Below are 21,853 nucleotides of genomic sequence, written 5' to 3'. Positions count from 1 at the left end.
AGGAAGTGAAGACTGGAGTTGTGGATCAGATGCAGCACGATGTCTTTAGGAGGGTTAATATCTAAGACAGGAACAGTTGAATTTCACCTGCAAGTGTTTGAAAAACGCAAGTTGTGTGCGTACGATGTAACAGCTTCCGGTAGAGGTAGCTAGCTAGTTTGCGTTTCTCTTTTTAACGCGACTTTCAAACGAGGTTTCGTTTAGCGACGTTAGTGGATATTGTATCTGCACGTCGATGCTCCCGTTCGGTAATCAGGTGAGTAAACTGCAGGTTATAATCATCATTACTGTGTTTTTAGTGATAATGTGTTGCAGAGCGAACAGTTAATCCGCTTCACGCAGGAAACCCGCCACCTGCCAGAGCACGTGGTCCAGAAAGGACGGCGTGTCCCTGTGCGTCACGCCGGACTCCTATTTAAAATGTGATCGTTTAAGATGAATTCACTTACCGACCAGGATTAATTCGCTAATGGAACATAACTTAAACATTTTTTTGAAATTCATACACCCACTCTTCATTTCGGCATACATCCTGTGAGCATATAATTAGTTTTTCATATAGTAAACGGTGTTTAAATGTATTCATGGTACTTTTTGATGGTTAATGTCTAAATTCTTGTTTTGCAGATCAGCTGAAGGAGACTGAAGTGCAGACTGGACCTGACAGACGTGTATGTATTAAGTTTTGTCATTCATGTAAAATAGTGAAAAGCCGTCCCAATGATTATACCAATCACTACCCATCTGACCCATTCAGTTGTCTGGGGAAGATTATTCACAGTTTGTAAATGAGGGTCTGGCTCTCCTCTCCTGACTTCAGAGCCTGCTGCTGTTTGTGAAAGTGACTTTTCAGCTCACTTGAATATCTGCTTTGTTCTTTCAGACCTGCTGAGGCGATACAACTACATCTACTATAAGTACTTGGCTGGTTTGTCTTTGTTCTCATTTCAAGGTGTTTTAATAAATACAAGTTGTGAAGAAAAGCTGGTGTTTGTGTGTATTGTTTGGGGGGTATGTTTAGAGAAATGAGGTCACACTTAATTTAACAAGTATAGTATAGGGGAATCAATTCCTCCATTTGATGCAGTTTTATTTTGTTACAGTTCAGAGGGAATTATTGTTGTGGTGTCCAGCTGGGGCTCAGTGTCAAGTTTCTTGTGCAAGAAAATTCATGTTTTCCTTTTTAAGTAACAGTTTTAGGCCCCAAGTGACACAATCCAGTGTTCCACAATACTGTTTTCTATCTTACCTACATCTTAAATTGAAAATAAAAAATGTAATTGAATTTTCTTCTACAATAAAACCACATTGAATGCTTAAATGTAAATGTTCCACTTCCAGCTTCTATTGACTAAACTTACATAGTTACATGTTTTGCATACATGCACTCCTGAGAAAGAAAAATAGTAGCTTAATTACACTAGTAATTGCACACTGAGTGCATGTATGCGTGTGCATGGATATGCAATACAAGTCAAAATGTGTTTCATTATTTTTGGGAACCAAAAATATTCACAAAATAAAAATGACTAGAATAAACAAGAGAAACACTAATTTTGAGTAGTTTAATTTATAAAATGAATCTTGGGACAAAAAAGGTTTAAATTAAATTATTTTGAAAATAAAATAAAGTTATTCCAAGGCTGAATGCTAACACTAGATGCTAACACTAGCATAACAATGATGTGAAACTATAAATAAAAAAATGTAACTTAATTTCTTTATCTGCGACAATAAATCCACATTGAATACTTAAATATAAAAGCTCCACGTGTTTTCCTTCTTCCAGCTTCTCCTAACTTTAAGTTTTGGGAGATTTATTATCAGAAAAGGTGTCGCTAGCATCGTTAGCATAGCTAGCATGCTAGCAGGAGCAGCAGCGGCGTCGACGTCCCCCGGAAGCTGTTGTTGTTCTTCTTCTTCGTGGGCGGAGGAGGTTGTTGCTTAGTGCCACGTTGATGGAGCCAGTGGGGACGTGGAGATCTGTCTTGAGTCGGCAGCCGGGACCCGGTAGCCTCTTCTCCTGTCTGTACAACCGCTAATCCTCAAAAAGCAGAAGCGACACGGGGGAAACTCGAGCGGGCGGAAGGCAGTTTGTGTTTGTCGCCAGCAGTTTTATGTGTTTATTCATGTGAGAAGGAGAAAAGAAAAGGAAGGTAAGTGAAGTGATAAGATATCTGAGTGTTTCTATGAGTGTCTCCACTGTGTTACACTGCCCCTGCACAGGCAGCTAGCAGGCTAATAAACCCCTGTAGCTCCGGGACATGTTGTACTATGTGTGTACAAGACGTGACAACACACTGCAGCTCGCTTTCTGCCCTTTCTGCCCTCGTTTCTCCTCCTGCTGTCAGCACAGTGTGGGTTTTCACTGGCCAGTCAGCTGTTAGCTTGCTGCTAGCTTGCACTGTACTTTTTTTTTTGTGTTTGCTAATGTTTGAACCTTTGAATGTGAGAAGCTAGCCGAATGGTGGGTGGGTTTCTTGGGAGTCGTTTGTAATGTCATTACTGCAAATCGGCTCAATAATGCAGCGCCGATGTGATAATTAGTGTTAGTGTAAGTAGGCCTTTGTGTGTAACTGTGTAACTAGTGTGTTTATTACAGTAGTGAGGCTGAATGGGGAGAATACAGGATGTAAAAGTGACAGTAACACCTGAATTGGTTGTCTGTAAACTCAACAATATCACCTCAGGTCTTGACTAATTAGCCTCCTCTTAGCACGAGTCTATTCAAAAAATAAAACATTTACTCTCTGTTAGCAGTTTGTTAAATGCACCTAGATTAAACTAATGCAGTCTAACACAACTTCCCTTTAATGAACCTGTTTTAAAGGAGCATTATGTAGTTTTTGGGGAAGCAAAGTTCATCAGAAGAGAAAGATTTTTTTTAATGTCTAAACAAACCAAATAAACAAACTCTCTTTGTTTTCATAACAGTATAAACAAACTGACCTTAAAGGACAACACAACTTATACTGTTTTACTTTGTTTATATGTGGCGGACCCTGCCAGCAGCATTAACAGCTTTGTTAATTCACTTACGAAACAAATAAATATTTCTGAGTTTGTATTATTGCCTCATTGTTATTGTAAATATTAAAATGAGTTGTCTTGCAGTGTATCGATTATCGCTGTATCGTGATTCTGTCGTTATTGTGGGCAACATATTGTCAAATAAATATGGCAAAAAAACATCATATTGTAATTATGTTGACAGATAAAGTGATGGCGATATGATTTAAATTAGTGGTAGTGATCATTTTTTCATCATAATTTTAATTTTTACTGAAAAACCTATTAAAATCCTGATGAACAAACATGTTTTCTTATCGATTTGTAGACCAGGACATCTCTGCAGCACTACAGTAACTCATTAAAGTAATTTAATCACAAATACTCTTATCGAAACATTGCAGCTTCTGCTATTTGGTTATCACACTGCTCGTACTCTGATCTCGATAATATTTTGATTGATTGTGCAGCCTGAATGCAAATTTAGGATTTGTTGACCAAACTGGCTGCGAAAAGATCCAAATCAGTGATGCGAGTCCTCGTCGGCACTAAAAATCAGTGCATAAAAAAACTTTTTCATGTCACCGCTCTGCCGCCGTGGCTCATCAGGGAATGTGAAGAGAGTTTCATACTGATTACGTGCATTCTGTACAAATCACATTAGGAAGTGATCTTTTCACAGCGAGTGCGGACAGACGGATAACTGAATGTGCCAGCTCAGCAACATCATCTGTTTTTTTTAATTCATACTGTCAAAGCTAAAAGACACCGAACGCTGCATGTACGCTCTGTTATCTGTGGTTGATTCCTGCAGAAGCCACATGGAGAGAAACAAAAACAAAATTATATTGTACTGTAACCACCCTGTAGTCATTTCTGCATGTTCCTCCGTTATTTCTCCAGGATGAAACTCAAAGAGATCAACCGCACGGCCATCCAGAGCTGGAGTCCTGCGCAGCACCACCCCATCTACCTTGCGACAGGTACGAGCATGCAGCGAGCGGCCGGCACACGCCCGCAGCTGCTGAGATATCTGGAGTTCTGGCAGGACGTTATATCATTTATATCGTGTCACTTAGACTAATGAGAGTCAGAGCACCTCACTTATCTGCATTTTTTGAACTGGAGAAACTGCTTTCTGTCTGATCGCATCATGTATAATGTGACACAACATGGCCCAAAGCTTCCGGTCCTCTCTGTCTGCAGGAACATCAGCCCAGCAGCTGGATGCCTCCTTCAGCACCAATGCCTCCCTGGAGTTTTTCCAGCTGGACTTGACTGAACCGTCTCTGGACATGAAGTCATGTGGCAGCTTCTCCTCCTCTCACAGGTACTGAAAGCTGCACTTATGTTGTGGTAGATCGTTTTTCCTTTGAGTGCAGCTGTTCACCACACACCCCTCTCTCTCTCTCTCTCCACAGATACCACAAACTGGTCTGGGGTCCGTACGGAATGGACAGCGGCGCTCACCCGTCCGGCGTTCTCATCGCAGGAAGCGAGAACGGCAACGTCATCTTGTACGACCCCGCAAAGATCATGGCCGGAGAGAGCGATGTGGTCATTGCTGAGAGCGAGAAGCACACAGGGCCAGTGAGAGCTCTCGACGTCAACCCGTTCCAGGTACGATCCAGTTAAAGGAACAGTTCACCCGAAAACGAAGATTCAGTCATTATCTAATCGCCCTCGGGCTGACGGAAAGTCAGGTGAAGTTTCGTAGTCCACAAAACATTTCTGGAGCGTCACAGCGAACGAGCTCTGCAGCATTCTCATCCGGGGACCAAATGTGAAAAAAACAAAACATAAAATGGCTCCATCCAGCTCGTCCAACATAATCAAGCCTCCAGAAGCTCAGAGACCTCAAAATGGTTTGAAAAGACGTTTATTTACACCCTACAATCTTCACTGTAGCTGCTAAACTAAAAGCGTCAGCTCAGACCTGTCTGATGTGGGTGCATGAGCTCGAGTGTATGAGCCCATTATATATTTTAAATCAAGTCTCCAGCTGCTTCAGTTGTTTAGCAGAATGCTGCAACTCTGTTTTACTGTGAAGCTCCAGAAATGTTCTGTGGACTACGAGACTTCACCTGACTTTACATCAGCATGGAGGGAGGAGATGATGACTGGATTTTCAAGTTTTGGGTGAACTGTTCCTTTAACTCCAGTGTCAGTCTCTGCATTTGTTTCAGACAACGTCAAATTCACTGATTTTGTATTTTGTCCTCTGCTGCAGACAAACCTGGTTGCATCAGGTGGGAATGAGTCTGAGATCTATATCTGGGACATGAATAACTTTGGCTCTCCGATGGCACCAGGACCAAAAACTCAGGTATTTATTTTTACTCTATTTGCCACATTTTATATTTATTTTCTACCTTGAAATAAAATATAAACTTCTTCTTCTGCGACAACAACTTTGTATGTAGATCTGCAACTAATGATTATTTCCATTTTCTCGATTAATCGATTAGTTGTTTGGTTTATAAAATAAAACGTTGATCAAAAGTCCCAAAGATATTGAGTTTACTGTCATAGAGGAGGAAAGGAACCAGGAAATATTCACATTAAAGAAGCTGGAAAAATCAAAGAGCTGTTGTTTTGTCTGAAAGCCTCAGGAGGACATCAGCTGTGTGTCGTGGAACAGACAGGTCCAACACATCCTGGCCTCTGCCAGCCCGAGTGGCCGGGCCTCAGTGTGGGACCTCCGCAAGAACGACCTCATCATTAAAGTCAGCGACCACAGCAACAGAGTACGTCCTTCCTCCTGCACTCACACCAAGTCTTACTCCTCCTGTGCTGTTGGATCTTCTCAGGATTGTTTGGTGCTGTCCGCTCGACTGAATCTGTTTCCGATCGTGTGTTTTTCAGATGCATTGCTCGGGGCTGGCCTGGAACCCAGAAGTGGCCACTCAGCTGGTCTTGGCCTCGGAGGACGACCGGCTGCCGGTCATCCAGATGTGGGACTTACGTTTTGCTACATCTCCTCTGAAGATTTTAGAGAATCACACCCGGTAAACACACCTGTTCAAAAGCAGCGAGAAGCTTTCCTCTGCAGGCTTAAAGGATAAGACTGCTGATGATTTAGATTTTTCTTACTTTCAACAAATCTCAGAAAAAGACCAAATGAATTGATCCTAAAGTCAAAAAACAAACGGTGCACCAGCTCCCCTGTTCTGCCAGGTAAAATGACTGTTTTTATGAATGTAGTCTGGTGGATTAAAAGAGAGCACAGATGGATGAAACAGCTTCAGTTCCCCGTCGGTAAATCCCACAAATACAGTCGTCCTTTGTCACATTGTCTATTCTCATGAATTGTGACATCCGTCTTGCACAACATGATTATTCGATGCCTTCATTTGTTGCGTGAAAGCTCAGAAAAATTATTAATTGGATTTGTTGACAATAGCAGCCTCATCCCTTAAAATTCAGGTGATTATTTAAGTCATAACTGAACTGTTTTTTACGCACAGGGGTGTCCTGGCCATCGCCTGGAGCTTGGCTGATCCCGAGCTGCTCCTGAGCTGTGGGAAGGACAGCAGGATCCTGTGCTGGAATCCAAACACAGGAGAGGTAAAAAATATATGACAATAAATGTCAGTCATACGCAGGTTACACAACTAACGTTGATGAAAGTCAGTGTTTCTTCTGTCCCTCTGATGTCAGTAAATCCTCTGCTTGTGTCTCCAGGTGTTGTACGAGTTGCCCACCAGCAGTCAGTGGTGCTTTGACATCCAGTGGTGCCCGAGGAACCCCGCGGTGCTGTCGGCTGCAGGCTTCGACGGACACATCGACATCTACTCCATCATGGGAGGCAGCAACCAGGCGCAGAGCCAGAGACACGCCGACCAAGTGAGACCAAATATCCTGAGACAGGAAAAAAAGAGACCGCAGCACAGTGATTTATCACCTCTGATGTCTAACTTGACTCTCTTTACAGATCAGTAACTCGTTTGGGAACATGGATCCTTTTGGGACGGGACAGACTTTGCCCCCGCTGCAGCTGCCCCAGACGACTGCCCCTCCAGCCATAGTAACTCCGCTGAAGAAGCCCCCGAAGTGGATCCGCCGACCCGTCGGAGCCTCGTTCGCTGTGAGTCCCGTTCATTTAGTTTTCATGACTCTGAGGATCGAGCGTCTTCGTTTCACCATCTGAAACCTTCTTCTTGCTCTTGTTCAGTTCGGTGGGAAGCTGGTATCTCTGGAGAACACAAAGCCGAACCCTCAGCAGCCCACCGCGCACGTCGTTCACGTCAGCCAGGTCATTACAGAAACGGCCTTTCTGAAGCGCTCGGAGCAGCTGCAGGCGACTCTGAGCGCCGGAGGCTTCGTGGATTTCTGCCAGGAAAAGATCGACGTGGCTGCAAATGAGTTTGAAAAGACTCTGTGGTGCTTCCTCAAGGTTGGAAAGAATCATTTCCTAGAAACATTTGAATAAAACTTGAAATATTTGATTGTATTTTTAAGTTGTTTGTGACTTTTTTGTGTTTTCAGGCTAATTTTGAAAGTGACGTCCGCAGCAAGTACCTGGAACTGCTGGGATACAACAAAGAGGAGCTCGCCTTAAAGGTGAGATGTCCTTTCTAGGCTCCTGTAGGCCTCATGAGACACTATAGATATATTTACTCCAAATATTCTCTGTTTAATACTTTCATCAAGTGTCTTTCAGTACATGTTGTCATAAACAATCCTTTTATTGTTTTCAGATTTCTGCAGCACTCGAGGAAAAACCTGCTGACCCTCCACAGGTACGTTCGTGCAGAGCAGTTAGTGTTAACGGTGCATTTTAAAGAAGTTATTCAACATTTTGTGAAATTAACAAATTTGAAGTCTTGTCAAAAGTTTGATGAGGAGATTGATACCACTCTGTGAACTCTGAAACAGCTGGCATGGCTTTAACACCAGCTGAAACACGTTCATTATCTTATTTGTTGAATCAAAAACTGAAGGAATTATCCCCCGTAAACCTGTTCTTGACTTCCTGTAGTGGTGACGATGAGACTGAAGGCAAAAAAAATCAAATAAAACATATTTATCTCTATCTCATATTATCTCTGTGCTCATTTGCAGCTGAGTATTCAATGTTCCTCCCTGACTTTGACCTCATATCCTCCCTCAACATTCAGGTGGAGGTGCCTGCTCCTCCAGCCGTCCTGCAGCCTTTGCCGGAGCTCAGCTTCGTGCCTCCTGCTGACACTCCCGAGGCAGCGTTCGACCTGATCGCTGCTGCAAACCCTCAACCAGAAGCCACACTGGAACTAGACTCCACTCCTGAGGCAGCGTTCGACCTGATCGCTGCTGCAAACCCTCAACCAGAAGCCACACCGGAACTAGACTCCACTCCTGAGGCAGCGTTCGACATGATCGCTGCTGCAAACCTTCAGCCAGACGCTGCACCAGAACTCGACTCCATTCTTGACCCAGAGCCCGAAGAGCCAGCAGCAGCAGCAGATCCTGAGGATGCTGCGACCGATGAACTGGAAGAAAATGTGGACTCAGTTCTCCCAGAGGAAGAGGAGATCCCTTTGGAGGAGGTAAACCGTCATTGCTGCACATGTTCATAGGTTCTGTCTTCTAGCTCAGTTACCTTCAGAAACACGGCTGAACTTGTTTCCTCTGATGTATGTGCTGTTAAACACAGGCGCTTCTGTGTATTGTGTATTGCAAAATCTTTGTCCAAAATCGGCGAACTCAACAATGGAATTCATAAACAATATTCACAAGGAGTAACAGATAACGATAATATGGTACAAGAAAATAATGTGGCGACATCGTTTCAGTCAGAACAACATAGATTTTTTTTTCTTTGTCTGGAGTGAGCAGTGAGTGCTGAGGGGTGAAATCAAAGTGGGTGAATGAACTCAGCGCTCCCCTCCACTCACATGCTCTGTCACGAGGTGTCTGCACAGTCAAGATAATAGGAATTGCAGTACAGAACTTTTTAAAATGATTTATTAATAAGTCTGAATCTTGCAACACGCGTGGGAAGGAGAAGAGTAAACTGAAGACATGACGGGATGTTTCTGTGGTGTTTCAGGAGACAGCGGCGCCAGTGGAGGAGGAGCCCAGGCCTGCTGAGACTTTAGCTCCAGTTGAGGAGCCCACCGAGGCTCCAGAACCAGAACCGGAACCAGAACTAGCTCCATCTCCGGCTCCAGCTCTGGTTCCGTCTCCTTCTCCTGCTCTTGTTCCATCTCCATCTCCAGCTCCAGCTAACGCAGGAGGAGTCAGCCTCAGCATCAGTCAAGGTAACAACACTGAACCTTCAGTGACAGAGGGAGAGCTAACTGTGGTTGTCGTGTTTGGTTCTAGTAAAATGCTTTCTGTGTTCTGGTCAGATGTGGACGGGCTGATCACTCAGGCCCTGCTGACCGGAGACTTTGAGGGAGCTGTGGAGCTCTGTCTCCATGACAACCGAATGGCAGACAGTATCATCCTGGCCATCGCCGGAGGGTCCGAGCTCTTAGAGAAAACCCAGAAGAAGTATTTCACCAAAACTCACAGCAAGATCACCAAGGTGACGACAACAAGGAGAAGTTAACAAGGAGAGTTAATGAATTAAAAGTGTATTACTGATGATGTGACCGCGTGTTTGTCGTGCAGCTGATCAGCGCCGTGGTGATGAAAGACTGGCATGACATCCTGAAGACGTGCGAGCTGCAGAACTGGAAGGAGGCGCTGGCTGCCGTCATGACCTACGCTCAGCCTGAGGAGTTCTCCTCCCTCTGTGGTCAGTTCAACGGAAAAGTTCGCCCAAAAATAAGAATCCAGTCATCATCTCCTCCCCCTCCCATACTGATGGACAAAAACATTTCTGGAGCTTCACAGCAAAGTACTGGAGAGAAAAAAACCCAAACTAAAATGGTGTAATCCACGTCTCTGAGAGCTCCGAGATCCCAAACTGATTTGGAAACACATTATTTACACCCTCAACGTGCGTGCTAACATTTTTAGCTCGCAGCTCAGAGAAGATTTCAGCGTACAAATGGGTGTAAATAACATCTTTTCAAATCAGTTTGGGATCTCAGGGCTTCTGGAGACTTGGATTACACCAGACGAGCTGTATGGAGCCATTTTATGTATATATATTTATTTTTTCTTCCATTTTTAAAACAAGTCTCCAGCTACTTCAGTTGTTTAGGAAAATGCTGCAACGCTGTTTTACTGTGAAGCTCCAGAAATGTTTTGTGGACGACGAGACTTCACCTGACTTTCCATCAGCATGGAGGGAGGAGATGATGACTGTTATACTGCTGCTGTCATTTCTTTCCTCTTTCATTGTTCCAGCTGACATGCTGGTTCTCTCAGTGTCTCCTGTCTCTTCTTTTATTACATTTCGTTGTCTCAGTCATGAATTTGTGCTCTATAATTGAACTTGTCTGCTCGTAGATCTCCTCGGGGACAGACTGGAGGCAGCAGAGGACGCCCAGCTGCAGGCACAGGCCTGTCTGTGTTACATCTGTGCTGGAAACGTGGAGAAACTCGTGTCTTGCTGGACCAGAGCGCAGGACGGACTATGTCCACTGTCTCTCCAGGTAGGTTTACCTGCTGCAATGCTTAATGGATGGGATGTGATCTATTAAATTGACTCCAGCTTTGTATCTGAAACCTGCAACCTGCTGATATCTTTGGACACTTGGGGGCAGCATCTCAGTCCACCGGATGAATTGAAATCCAGTTTTTTCCCTCTTTAAACTCTGTATGAACACAGTTAGTGAGCAGTTAGTGAGCAAAATTTAGGAGTTTATAGAGACAAGAACAAAAATCAGAGTGATTATTGAGCTTAAATTCATCAGGTGGTTCGAAACATGTCTCCAAATGTAAGCTGCGGTTGCTCCACGTCTGCTGGATGTTTAAATGGCTGTCTGTTTGCTAAATTCATAGTAGTAAACTGAAGGATCTTGAATAGAAAGAACAGAACAGAAGGCAGAAGATGTGGTCGGATTTTGTGTTTTCAGCTTGTTCTGTCTTTTTTTTTTTTTTGTCGTGCTAATGCTTTGTGTCTCCGTCCCTCAGGACCTGGTGGAGAAGGTGGTGGTGCTGCGGCGTGCCGTGGAGCAGACTCAGCGCTCTGGTCCGGCTGCTATCGGCATCCTGCTGGCTGAGAAGATGAGCCAGTACGCCAACCTGCTGGCCTCCCAGGGCAGCCTGTCCACTGCCATCACCTACCTGCCTGACAACACCAACCAGGTGTGTAACTGAGTCTGTGTGTCGAGTTCCTCCTCAGCTCTCAGGAATAACAACGTTTTTGCTAATAAAGCCTCGAGTGAAGTGAAAACAAAGATGCTGATAAACATCTGTTCATATCTGTTACTGTAGTTTCACAAGCTGTCACATAACCAGCAACAAAATAACAGTTTCTTTGATGCATCACATCTCCACAAATATTACAACACACTGACCCAAGTTCCCCTCTCTCGTTTGGACCTTACAGGTCGCCGTGCAGCAGCTTCGGGAGCGTCTCCGTCGGGCTCTGGGGCAGCAGCCGGAGGCTCCAGCAGCTCCGGTACAAACCCAGAGAGCTCGGTCTCATCAGCCTGCCCCGACTCAGGCCGCTCCCCGTCATCCGTTCACCCCGATCCAGCCCGCCATGGTGCCTCAGCCCCCTGCAGCAGCTCCAGCACCCATACCTACACCCGCTGCCTCGGCACCAGCACAGCCGCAGTATTACCAGCCAGTAGGTTCCAGCATTACATCACACGTATTACATCACTGTTCCTCACTTTGACATGATGTTAGTCGTGAACCTGAGTCTGTGCGAAACCTGTTTATCATCAGGGTGCACACAGGTTTAGGTCTGAGGTTTTATTAACCCTGAGGGCAGACTGGTCTTCTTCCTGCTCCTCCTCTAAAACCCGACAACATCTCCAGGTCACACACGAGGGAGAGGTTTTGATGGATGGCGTCCGGTCCGTGAAATACTCAAATCTCTTATCAAACCTGTTTATCTCTCACTGAAAAGGTTTGATAAGAGAATGTTTCTGTATTGTTTCAGAAGGCGATTAGACACCTTGAGTTTGTGTTTTTTCACAAATGTTGAAACCTGATAAGATCTGATAGGTGGATTATTCACTGGATGATAATTTGATAAAACGCTCTCAGACTCACACACGACTAACCAGCCGATGAGGATCTCATTGCTGTTGTGTTGTCGACATTTCATCGACTGGATTTCCATTCTCACCAGGGTTTAAATCACACGCTCATTCCTAAATGAACTCATGAAACATTAATAAGACATGTGCGTCTGTAGAAGAGGCTGGTGATCTACGGAGGCCTGAAACTGACAACATTAAAAAGAAATAAAGACATAAATAAATGTCTCAATAAATAAATGTATTTAAAATAAATGTAGACATTAATTAATTTACAGAATGTGACATAAATTGACATTTCTGCATTTCAGTTTGCTTCTGTTGTTATCTGACGTTTTATTAATTCCCGTTTATTAGCTTTCCATTTTGTTTTTTTAACTATTTTTATTATTTCTTTATTCTTTTCACTTTGCCTCTTGCAAAATAATATGTAAATGAATACACAGATGAACATTTGAAAATGAGTAAATAAATGAAGACGATGGTAAAGCTAACGGAAAACTAAATAAATAGGAGAATTAATTTTTTAAAAAAAGGTAAATAAATACAGAAGCAATTTAAAACAGAAAAATCAGTTTATGTCCCATTTTATAAATTAATCAATGCCTACATTTATCACTTAATGACATATTTGTTTATTTATTTGTTTATTTATTGAGACATTAGTTTCTTTATATTTATTTTGGCAGTTTCAGTCCTCCATAGTTCACCACCAGTTGGTGGCAGCAAAGTTTTCTCTGTGTAAAAACGTTATTTTCTGGCGGTGTGTTTCTGTCATTTGAACCCTGGTTCTGGTCCAAAGTGTTGTTGTGTTGTTTTGTGTGTCCCCCCTCCTCCTCCCTCCTCCTCCCCCCATGCTGCGGCCATCATTAGTGTGTGCCGTGTGTCTCTGTGTGCTTCAGGTGAGGGCTGCCTCCACTGTCACCTCCTGGAGTAACCAAACTCCCACAGCCCTCCCCACTGTCCCTCCTCCTCTTCAGGACCAGCAGGTACACTGACCGCCCACCTGGCCTCCACACACACACCTGTGCAGATGTTTGCAGATGTTCTCGCACGCAGACTTCCACCTCCATGATTGCGAATAACTAAATATGATATTCTGAATCCTGTCTGGCTGCTGTGGTGCGTCCGTGGTAACCGGCCTTCACCCACAGCTACTCCACTTCCTGTGTCTCCCGTGATGCGTTCACTGTCACTCAGTCTCTCATTAGTTCCTCCTGCGCCTCCTGTGATTTGCCTGCTTGTCACGACATGCATGTTGCTCCTTGTGAGCAAACATAATGAGACTGAACTGAAGTCGTTACATAAATGTTTTCTTCCGACTCAAAGAAGAGCAGATTTGACACGAGACTATTCTGCCCTGTGTGTTCAGCACCGAGCTTTATTTTTACAGCGGGAAGAAAAAGTCTCCTAGAGATGTTCTGAGCCGACTGTAGCTTCAACGCTGAATCTTTTATCTCCCCCTTCTCACTCTGTTATTAGCAAAGATCAGCATACAACACATCCAGGTAGCAGCTAGAGTATATACCTAACACCCAATATAAACCTAATAACTATAACAATATTATTAAAGTATCGGGACATCTCTGCTGGCTTCCTCTTCTGTTGCATCTCACAGATACGTCTATCAGTGGACATTTCTTTGTCTTTTATTTTGAAATATGGTTTCCTGTGTGTCTTTGCAGGTGGAGCCGTCAAACCCCATGTACGGGATGCCTCCCGCCGGCTCAGCTGCTGCACCTCCACCCTCCTCCACTCCTGCTTACATGTTCTCCCATCAGTACCAGCGTAAGTGTTGAGCACTTCCTACCTGAGGAGTCAGCTGCGTGTTACGAGGGTCTTTATCTTTAAGAAATCTTTGATATGGAGAGAAAAGCACAGGTACAGATGAAACTGTGAGGGTCATTAAGCAACCTCGTCTCCTAAAAATAAAGTTTAATTCAACATATCTGCAATCTGTTCACGCCCAATGCAAAAAGTTCATACTTAAATGTTTGTTATGATCATAATTAAACAACTTAAAGACGAGACAATAACAATATTTTACCAAAACCACCATCCCAACCATCTTTCCACAACCTGAACTAAATGTTTTGGGTCGCTTTCACACCTGCCAAAAAAACTCTGGTGATGAGTCACTAATTATTAGAATTAATGGTCAATGTGCAGCTATATAAAATATATTCTAGAGCCGCTTTCCACCAGCACTTTTGGCCGCGGCGAGTCAAAACGAGCTGCCGCGACTTGCTTTTCCATCACCAGTTTTACTGCGCCTGCTCCACAGTTATGCCAAGCCGGGCCCGCCGGGCTGCGGTGGCGTCTCGCATCTACAGCCGACCCGTGACAAGCACCCGTCTCCTCCCTGGAATCAATACTGAACTCATGTCTGTGCAGGAAACACGTTGTTCAGCTCTCAGTACTTCTGTAGCTTCTAACTGAATCTCTTTAGTTTCTCCTGTCCTACAAGAGATTTTTCACTCCTGGAAAATGTTGGAAGTCGTCCAGGCTGTGATTATTTGTGTGAAAACTTTATTTGTAGGAGACAGGGTTGCAGATGACACACGAACACACAGTCCTTCTTCTCTCTTCTTTAATCAAACATTTCCTTTTAGAAATGTTTGACTCTCTAACATCTGATCTCGTCTTCGTCCTCGCTAACAGAGGATGAGAATGTCTTACAGCTCGTTCTGAACGTTTATCTCTTTGAGTCTTTTGAAACCTGCCAGCTGAACATGAAGCACGTTGCATGATACAGTCAGTATAACCAGCACCAGTTGTTCACTAACAGCGTCTTGTTTGTCCTGGGCGACTCCCAGCCTACCCCCAGGTCAGCCAGTACCCACCTGGAGCTGGTGGGGTGTCTATCTATCAGCCTCTTCAGTACTCCTCCTCTGCTGCTCCTCCTCATCCTCCTGCAGAGCCTCCTGGCTTCCTCTCTCAGTACACTCAGCCCGTCCCCTCTCAGCCTCCACCTCCGGTCTATCCCGGACAGCCTCCTATCAGCCAGTGCCTGTCCTCCTCTGCTCCCTCCCATCCTCCTTTCTATCCGACCTCCTCCTCCTCCTCCTCCTCCTTCTCCACTCCGCCGTCCTCCGGAGCATCTTTCCAGCATGGCGGTCCAGGATCTCCTGTGTCATACATGCCTCCTCCTCCTCCTCCGAGCGGAGTCTCAGGTACACAGCTTGAGTCTGACCCCGGGCTGATCCCCGCCTCTCAGCGAACAGGTCTGCATGGCTCCGATCACACTCCTCTCAAATTCACTCAGTGGCTCGAACGTCATCTTTTTAACTACAACCACGTTTACAGTGTCAGTCTGCCTCTCAGGGTGTGTTTTTTATTTCTTTACTCATGTGTCACATCAACAGTAGGAAGCAGCCGATCATAAACCTCAGACTTCATCCAGAAGATGTTAAAATGTGTTTTTAAAAAGTCTTAAATTAATTAAACACGTCGTCTTTCCCCGCAGCTGAGAACAGACGTTTCTGAGGCGTCTCGCTTCTTTCTCATTAGCTCGTTCACCCGCTGTTGTTTTCAAAATTAACGTTAAATTGATTATAAACATTTACATTGCAGACGAAAAGCCAGATGTCAGCTGTGTTGAAGGGAAATACAGGACATTTTACTGAAATAACAGGTTTTAGTCTCTTTAACAAACGTGAATGTTTTTTAACTTCTTAAAATAAAAGACAGAATCAAATCTCACCGACAGTAGAAGCTTGATCATTTAATTCATCATTATAGACTTTAATTACAATCAATGTATTCATTGATAAATTCACAATAACATTAACATGTTCTTCTCTGAGAAATGTGAAAGAAAAGGCCACATTTTTTCAACTAAAGACTAGTTCTTCACATTTTACCAGTGATTTCTGCTCTTTTCTGGAAAAGATATAGTTTCAATATATAGTTTATTATATGACCAGCAAACAAAGAGTAAAATAGGACTTTTGCAGGACGTGTAAAACCAAAAGTAGTTAAAATTTAGTTAAGAATTACATTTTTTTTAATATTATAATGCAATATATGTATAACTTCGCTCATGTTCTATCTGAACAGCGTGTAACAAACTTGTTAATCCATCATTTTAGTAATTAAAACAATTCAATTAAAATTTAATCAATTAAATTAGCATTGAAATGATACATTTTAAAACTTTACATGAAAAAAATGAGAGTAATGATAATATTATTGAGAAGATATAATTATAGCGAACAGATACACTCGATCTAAAGTCTCTTTGTCAGGACATTTTATTTATTTATTGACTTCATCAGCTGTCTGCACACAGGCGATCCCACACCAGACCTCATAAAGAAATGTATATATTTTAGTTTTAAATAGTACATGCGCCCTGTTATGTAGATTAAACCGTTTATCTTTGGAACAGAGGGGAATGATAAATTACATCTAATCGTACTTTATTACATAAATCTGAAAAATAACAGGAAGAGTCCACGATTATAATTAAAACTAACTAAAGTTTTCTGAACTAAATTTGCACGGCTTTTATCCCAGTATTGATCTTTTAATTGATTATAAATCACATTATGTTGATTAAAATAGAAGAGCTTTAAAGGAAGAGTTCAACATTTTGGGAAATACACGTGTGAATCCTGCTGAGATTTAGATGAAAAGATTGATACCAAGCTCATGTCTGTACACTTAATATGAGGCTGCGGCCAGTTAGCTTAGCTTAGCACAAAGGAATAGTGTCTATTTATTGATTTAACAAACATGATGTAACAAAATTGATTTGTGAGCTTCAGAAGTGCTGGTAGGCAGATTTTCTTTTCAACAGAGTCGAGGCAGCTTTTTGTCTCTTTATGCTAAGCTAACAGCTGTAGTTTCATATTAATCTAAAGACATGAGAGTATCAGTCTTCTTCATCAGTTTGAGTAATTTTTTTTTAAGCAAAAGGAAAAAATTCTCTGATGTCATCTTGTTGAATGTGAATATTTTCTGGTTTCTTTCCTTATTCAGTAACCTGAATAACTTTGGGTTGCGGGTAAAACAAGAGATTTGAGGACGTCGTCTTGATCGACATTTTTCACCAATGACCACAATGAAAACAATCGTTAGTTGCAGCCCGAATCTTTTCATTCTTATGTTCACAGTTAGCTAAGTTAATGAGTGTGTTTCCCAAAATGTTGAACGTTTTTCTTGTGATCACAGCTTAGGCAAACAAATGAAATATATTCTGATACACTTTAAAACATGAAACAGATCGTCTCCCGGTGGTGTAATTAGGATTTTGTTCCTCCTGTAGGGCCTCAGAACGGCTGGAACGACCCTCCGGCCCTGAGCAGAGCGTCAAAGAAGAAGGTGAGTCTGCCGACTGAAGTCAAACGCTCTAGAGATCTGTAACTCCTCCTCCTGACGGAGATGGAGATGTGTGAAATAAATTGTATTTATCATCGTTCAGCCGGTGCCACAGACGTACACCCCTCCTGCCCCCATCACCTCCCCCATCATGGCTCCGCTGGGCGCCGACCCTCAGGCCCAGCCGGTGCCCTCGGGGGCCCCTCAGGCCATGGTCCAGGGCCCGCACGGTGCCCAGGTCCCCTACTCAGGCATGCAGCAGCAGCAGCAGCAGCAGCAGCAGCAGCAGTTCTCCCCTCCACCCATGAACCCTGCGATGCCCAAGACCAGTATGGAGGGAGCACCAGGAGCACCGACAGGAGATGTTATACAGGTACAGACTGTAGTTTCATCTTACATCCAGACAAAAAAAGTGTTTTCATGTGAAAATATTCGTTGAAGGAGGTTTTGTGCCCTTTGCTCGTTAAACAGTGATAATCTGGCCACGAAGTAAAGGTCTTTGCACACCAAGTCGTCTTTTTTTGTCCGACATTGCTTCACTTTTTAAAATATGTACGCGTTCATGTTGTGTCAGTCGTGTTTACAAACTTTTGTCCGTCGTCATTTTTTTCTCATCAGGTTAAATTTTCTGTGTTTTCTGCGTCCAACATCCAGCGAAAGGTTCTCAAAGTCATTTCACACATCAGACCTCTGACCCTGTATAAAACCCTTTCAGCCTCTGCAGTCGATCCCCGCAGAGAAGATCATGAAGAAGCCCATCCCCGACGAGCACCAGGTCCTGAAGACCACCTTCGAGGGGCTCATTCAGAAGTGCTTGGCTGTAGCTACCGACCCTGTGAGTCTTATCTGACGGAGACAACAGCTCAGTTCATCTTAACTTAACAAAGTGACAACGTGTAATCGGACCCTGTTTCATGTTTTCACAGCAAACTAAGAGGAAGCTCGATGATGCTAACAAACGTCTGGAGGCGCTGTACGACAAACTCAGAGAGCAGACGGTGAGTGTTGGTTTATAATAATACGAAGAAGAGGAAGAAGAAGAAGACAATGGCTCCTTGATGTTTATGAAAGGAGAGAAAGGAGTGCAGTTTTAAACTGAATGTAAGACAGAGAAAAGAAAATACAAATACAGTAATTTACAGTAACAACACACTGGAGAAGCCGCAACTTCCTGGTTAAAAAAAAAAAAGGTTTTGTAGCCACAAGTTTAGTCGGATTTGGGAATTAGTTCCTCTTAAATTGTCTTAAATTCTGATTTTTGAAGTCTTAAATGCCACAAACATTTTGTACGACGTAATCTATCCATCTTTTAATTTTTATTCTTCTAAATGTCTGATGTTACAAATCAAAGAGAAATTCAGGATTAGAGTATTAAAATGTTGATGCATGAGGCCAAATGTCTTCCTGTTACATAACTGTATATACTGAGAAAGTTTCTCTGATTTCTCTGCTGCTCTTCTCTCCAGCTCTCTCCCGCCATTGTCGGAGGTCTACACAACATAGCCCGGAGTATAGAGTCCCGATCCTACACGGAGGGCCTCAACATCCACACCCACATAGTCAGCAGCAGCAACTTCAGCGAGACGTCAGCCTTCATGCCCGTACTCAAGGTGGTGCTGACACAAGCCAACAAACTGGGAGTGTGATCAGGCTGAAAAATCCCAAACTCCTCCGAGTCGTTGATCGGTGGACGGCGGAGAGGGACCGGTCAGCGGGTCAAGCTCGTTTCACAGGAAGCCACATTTGACGAAGAATTATGAGATGTACGAAAATCCTGTTAAATTCTTCTACGTGCCATTCATGTTTTCTGACGCAACTCAAACACAAGCCATGCTATGAGTCGCACGCAGTGGTGAAAGTAAATTCTGAGCCCCGTGCAAACGAGTGCAACAAAGAAAGGGCTCCAGACTCCACCTTAAAGTACCAACGAGTCAAACTAAACATTTGTTTTTAATGTAAACTTGAAGTGGATTAATGTTTGAGAATTTAATGAATATGCATCAATTGTATTGAAAATCTCCAAACCGGTAATCAGAATATGAGGAAGACGCAGTTTCATCATGTTGGATGTGGAAGTAAATATGGAAGAATCTAATTCATAGAGCGGTGTTGACAACAAAGACGGGACAAGAACCAGGAGATTCAGGAATTTTAAGGGCATTTGTCTCTGCTCGTGATGAGATTATCAAAATAAATGTAGTCAGTTATGAGGCTGATCTGACCCTGATATTAACATCCATCCTGAGTGATCCGATCAGAAGAGGACGGCTCTCAGTCTCGGTTCACACCTGCCGTTAACATGAAGGACCAGCTGTGATCTGAGCTCACTTCTCCGCTCTATATGCAAATAAATATCACTGGGACAAAAGGACATAATGTTTTTTACACAAAGAAAAAAAGAAGTTAATGCAGAACATTTGCTGAATTTTTAAGAAGGCCCACATAATGAAGAATTTGTCAGAAACAGCGTTTCACAAAGTTTATAAAGTTTCTCTTAACTCAACAACTCTTAAAATTGTGCACTTTTTCAAGGGAGTCTGGGGACGTTGACCTCGGGCAACAACGAAGTAGCCTATATTGGTTACCGTTTACTGTATTGGTAGAAGTTGACATGTGTACCATCAATACAATGTCTTCTTTCATAAATTGAGTGTAAATGGTGAAATCAGTGTAAACAGTGTGTTCAAACAGCTGCTAAATGTTGGCAGGTAAGACTTTAGCACTTCAGACACAGAAGCAGACTCACCTTTTTCTTTGACGCTGTGACAAATTGACAGTTTTGTTGAAACAAACAACTTCATGTTTTGCATTTAATGCTGAATGCACAAGAAGGTACGAATGATTGAGAATTAGTTGTAGCCATTGAGCAAAGTTTGTTCAATTTCTCCTTACTCCTAATAATTCTTACAATTACACAAATTGTAAAGGGAGGCTGGTATATGAAGTGTGTCTTACCTGCCAACATTCAGCAGTGTAGCATTTACACTAAATATATGGGAGGAGACACCATTTTACACCAAACATAACCAATATAGGGTACTTCTTTGTCGCCCCCCGTGGAGAAAGTCCCCAGACTCCCTTAAAAAAGTGCACAATTTAGTGAGTTGTTGAGTTAGGAGAAACTTTATGAATGTTGTGAAACTCTGCCTCTGACGAATCCTTAACTTTTTGGGCCTTCTTGTAAATTCGGCAAACGTGATGCATGAAGTTCGTGTCTGTAAGTCCCAGTGAGGTTTGGGTTTATTTGCATACAGAGCAGCGAAGTATGTCCAATCACAAGTGGTCACTCGAGACGCATGTTAATACCAGGTGTGAACTAACACACTTAGATCTGTCCACTTGCGATCGAATCACTCAGGACGGATGTTGACAGCAGCTCTGATGAGCCTCTAACAGAATAAAACCAGTCTTATTGAATTAGGCATTAATAGCGGCATGCTTTTTGCTCACAACTGCTTGATCATGCAAACAGCAATCATTTAAGAAATATAAGCTTGTTCATCTTTATAGTCTTTTAATGTTTGTGCACTACAGCAACGCTCAGATGCATTATAATCCATAAATATGTAGAATTTTACAGAATCGGGCTTTATTTTGATTTATAAATGCATCATCGCCTGCATGTATTTTGCAGTAGATCTGCGAATGAGGCTACAGAGAAACACAGTAACAAAAGATTAAATAAGAATATGGATTAATTCAAACACGGTCTCCCTCATTAGCGTTTAAAGAAGCATTGATGCTCGGAGTTCAGTTTTATTATAACGTGCCTGATATGACGTCTGATAGTTCTTTACACAGTCTTTCTGCTTTTACTTTCACCACTGGTGTCACTACATACAACACATTGGACCAAGATAAGATCAGTGTGTGGGATACGTCAATGCAAAGCAATGCAGTCCCATCTGTTGAGGACGTTTGATGTCGTTTTATTTCTTGTTTTTTTAATGTTTCCTTTTTCTGTTCAGTGTAATCACGAGGCTCCAGCAGAGTGCAATGGACTTTTAAAAAAGAGACTGTGCTTTTATGAATTTTAAAGTATGCATGCTTAAACAAACGCTAACAGTCTTCTTTAATGGCATTTGGGGTTAATTATGCGCTAATTAATCAGACCTCAGAGGGAGAGTGGAAGGAGACTTGTACTTGATTTTCATTCCAGCAGCGATGATGATGATGATGATGATGATGATGATGAGGGCTGTAGTCAGAGCGGTCAACCTCAGTTTATGTTGTTAATAAAGAAAAACAAGTCTTTGTTTTAGATCGACTACATGCAATATTTTCAATAAATAGTATTTATTTACAATATGATGTTGTTGTTTTGTTGCTTGGATGCTCATTGAAGCAACTGTTACTCCAACTATTGTGTTTTTATTTTTTTTCTGGAGGTAAATGTTGAATATTTTACTCTTCATGCTGCGACAGAGCCGAAG

At 42.8% G+C, this 21,853-nt stretch overlaps 1 protein-coding gene and 1 long non-coding RNA gene across 5 annotated transcripts; both read left to right on the top strand.

The window, feature by feature from the left end:
* The first annotated feature begins 30 nt into the window (after positions 1–30).
* LOC141006257 (uncharacterized) lies at positions 31–983 on the top strand. 2 transcript variants are annotated; one of them, XR_012179911.1, is made up of 3 exons: positions 31–256; positions 628–671; positions 884–983. It is a non-coding gene; the product is annotated as an uncharacterized lncRNA (long non-coding RNA). The 2 variants fall into 2 exon arrangements; XR_012179910.1 differs by having other exon boundaries at positions 628–983.
* Positions 984–1,984: 1,001 nt separating this feature from the next.
* sec31a (SEC31 homolog A, COPII coat complex component) lies at positions 1,985–21,728 on the top strand. Of its 3 annotated transcripts, none has more exons than XM_073477774.1 (28): positions 1,985–2,156; positions 3,913–3,992; positions 4,216–4,339; positions 4,431–4,629; positions 5,240–5,335; positions 5,616–5,756; positions 5,875–6,017; positions 6,477–6,576; positions 6,694–6,855; positions 6,944–7,096; positions 7,184–7,405; positions 7,498–7,572; positions 7,710–7,751; positions 8,130–8,537; positions 9,041–9,251; positions 9,342–9,520; positions 9,607–9,733; positions 10,393–10,538; positions 11,020–11,193; positions 11,438–11,680; positions 13,001–13,087; positions 13,784–13,886; positions 14,915–15,271; positions 17,368–17,423; positions 17,524–17,793; positions 18,136–18,255; positions 18,347–18,418; positions 18,887–21,728. In XM_073477774.1, the coding sequence occupies exons 2-28, from the start codon at positions 3,914–3,916 to the stop codon at positions 19,064–19,066; spliced, it is 4,269 nt and encodes a 1,422-aa protein (XP_073333875.1). In that variant the 5' UTR covers positions 1,985–2,156; position 3,913; the 3' UTR covers positions 19,067–21,728. The 3 variants fall into 3 exon arrangements, with proteins under 3 accessions (XP_073333875.1, XP_073333874.1, XP_073333876.1); XM_073477773.1 differs by having other exon boundaries at positions 14,915–15,322; XM_073477775.1 differs by lacking the exon at positions 14,915–15,271.
* Positions 21,729–21,853: the final 125 nt, after the last annotated feature.

This window comes from Pagrus major, chromosome 12 (genome assembly GCF_040436345.1).
Source record: "Pagrus major chromosome 12, Pma_NU_1.0".
NCBI lineage: Eukaryota > Metazoa > Chordata > Actinopteri > Spariformes > Sparidae > Pagrus > Pagrus major.
This window is presented reverse-complemented; position numbering and strand designations above follow the sequence as displayed.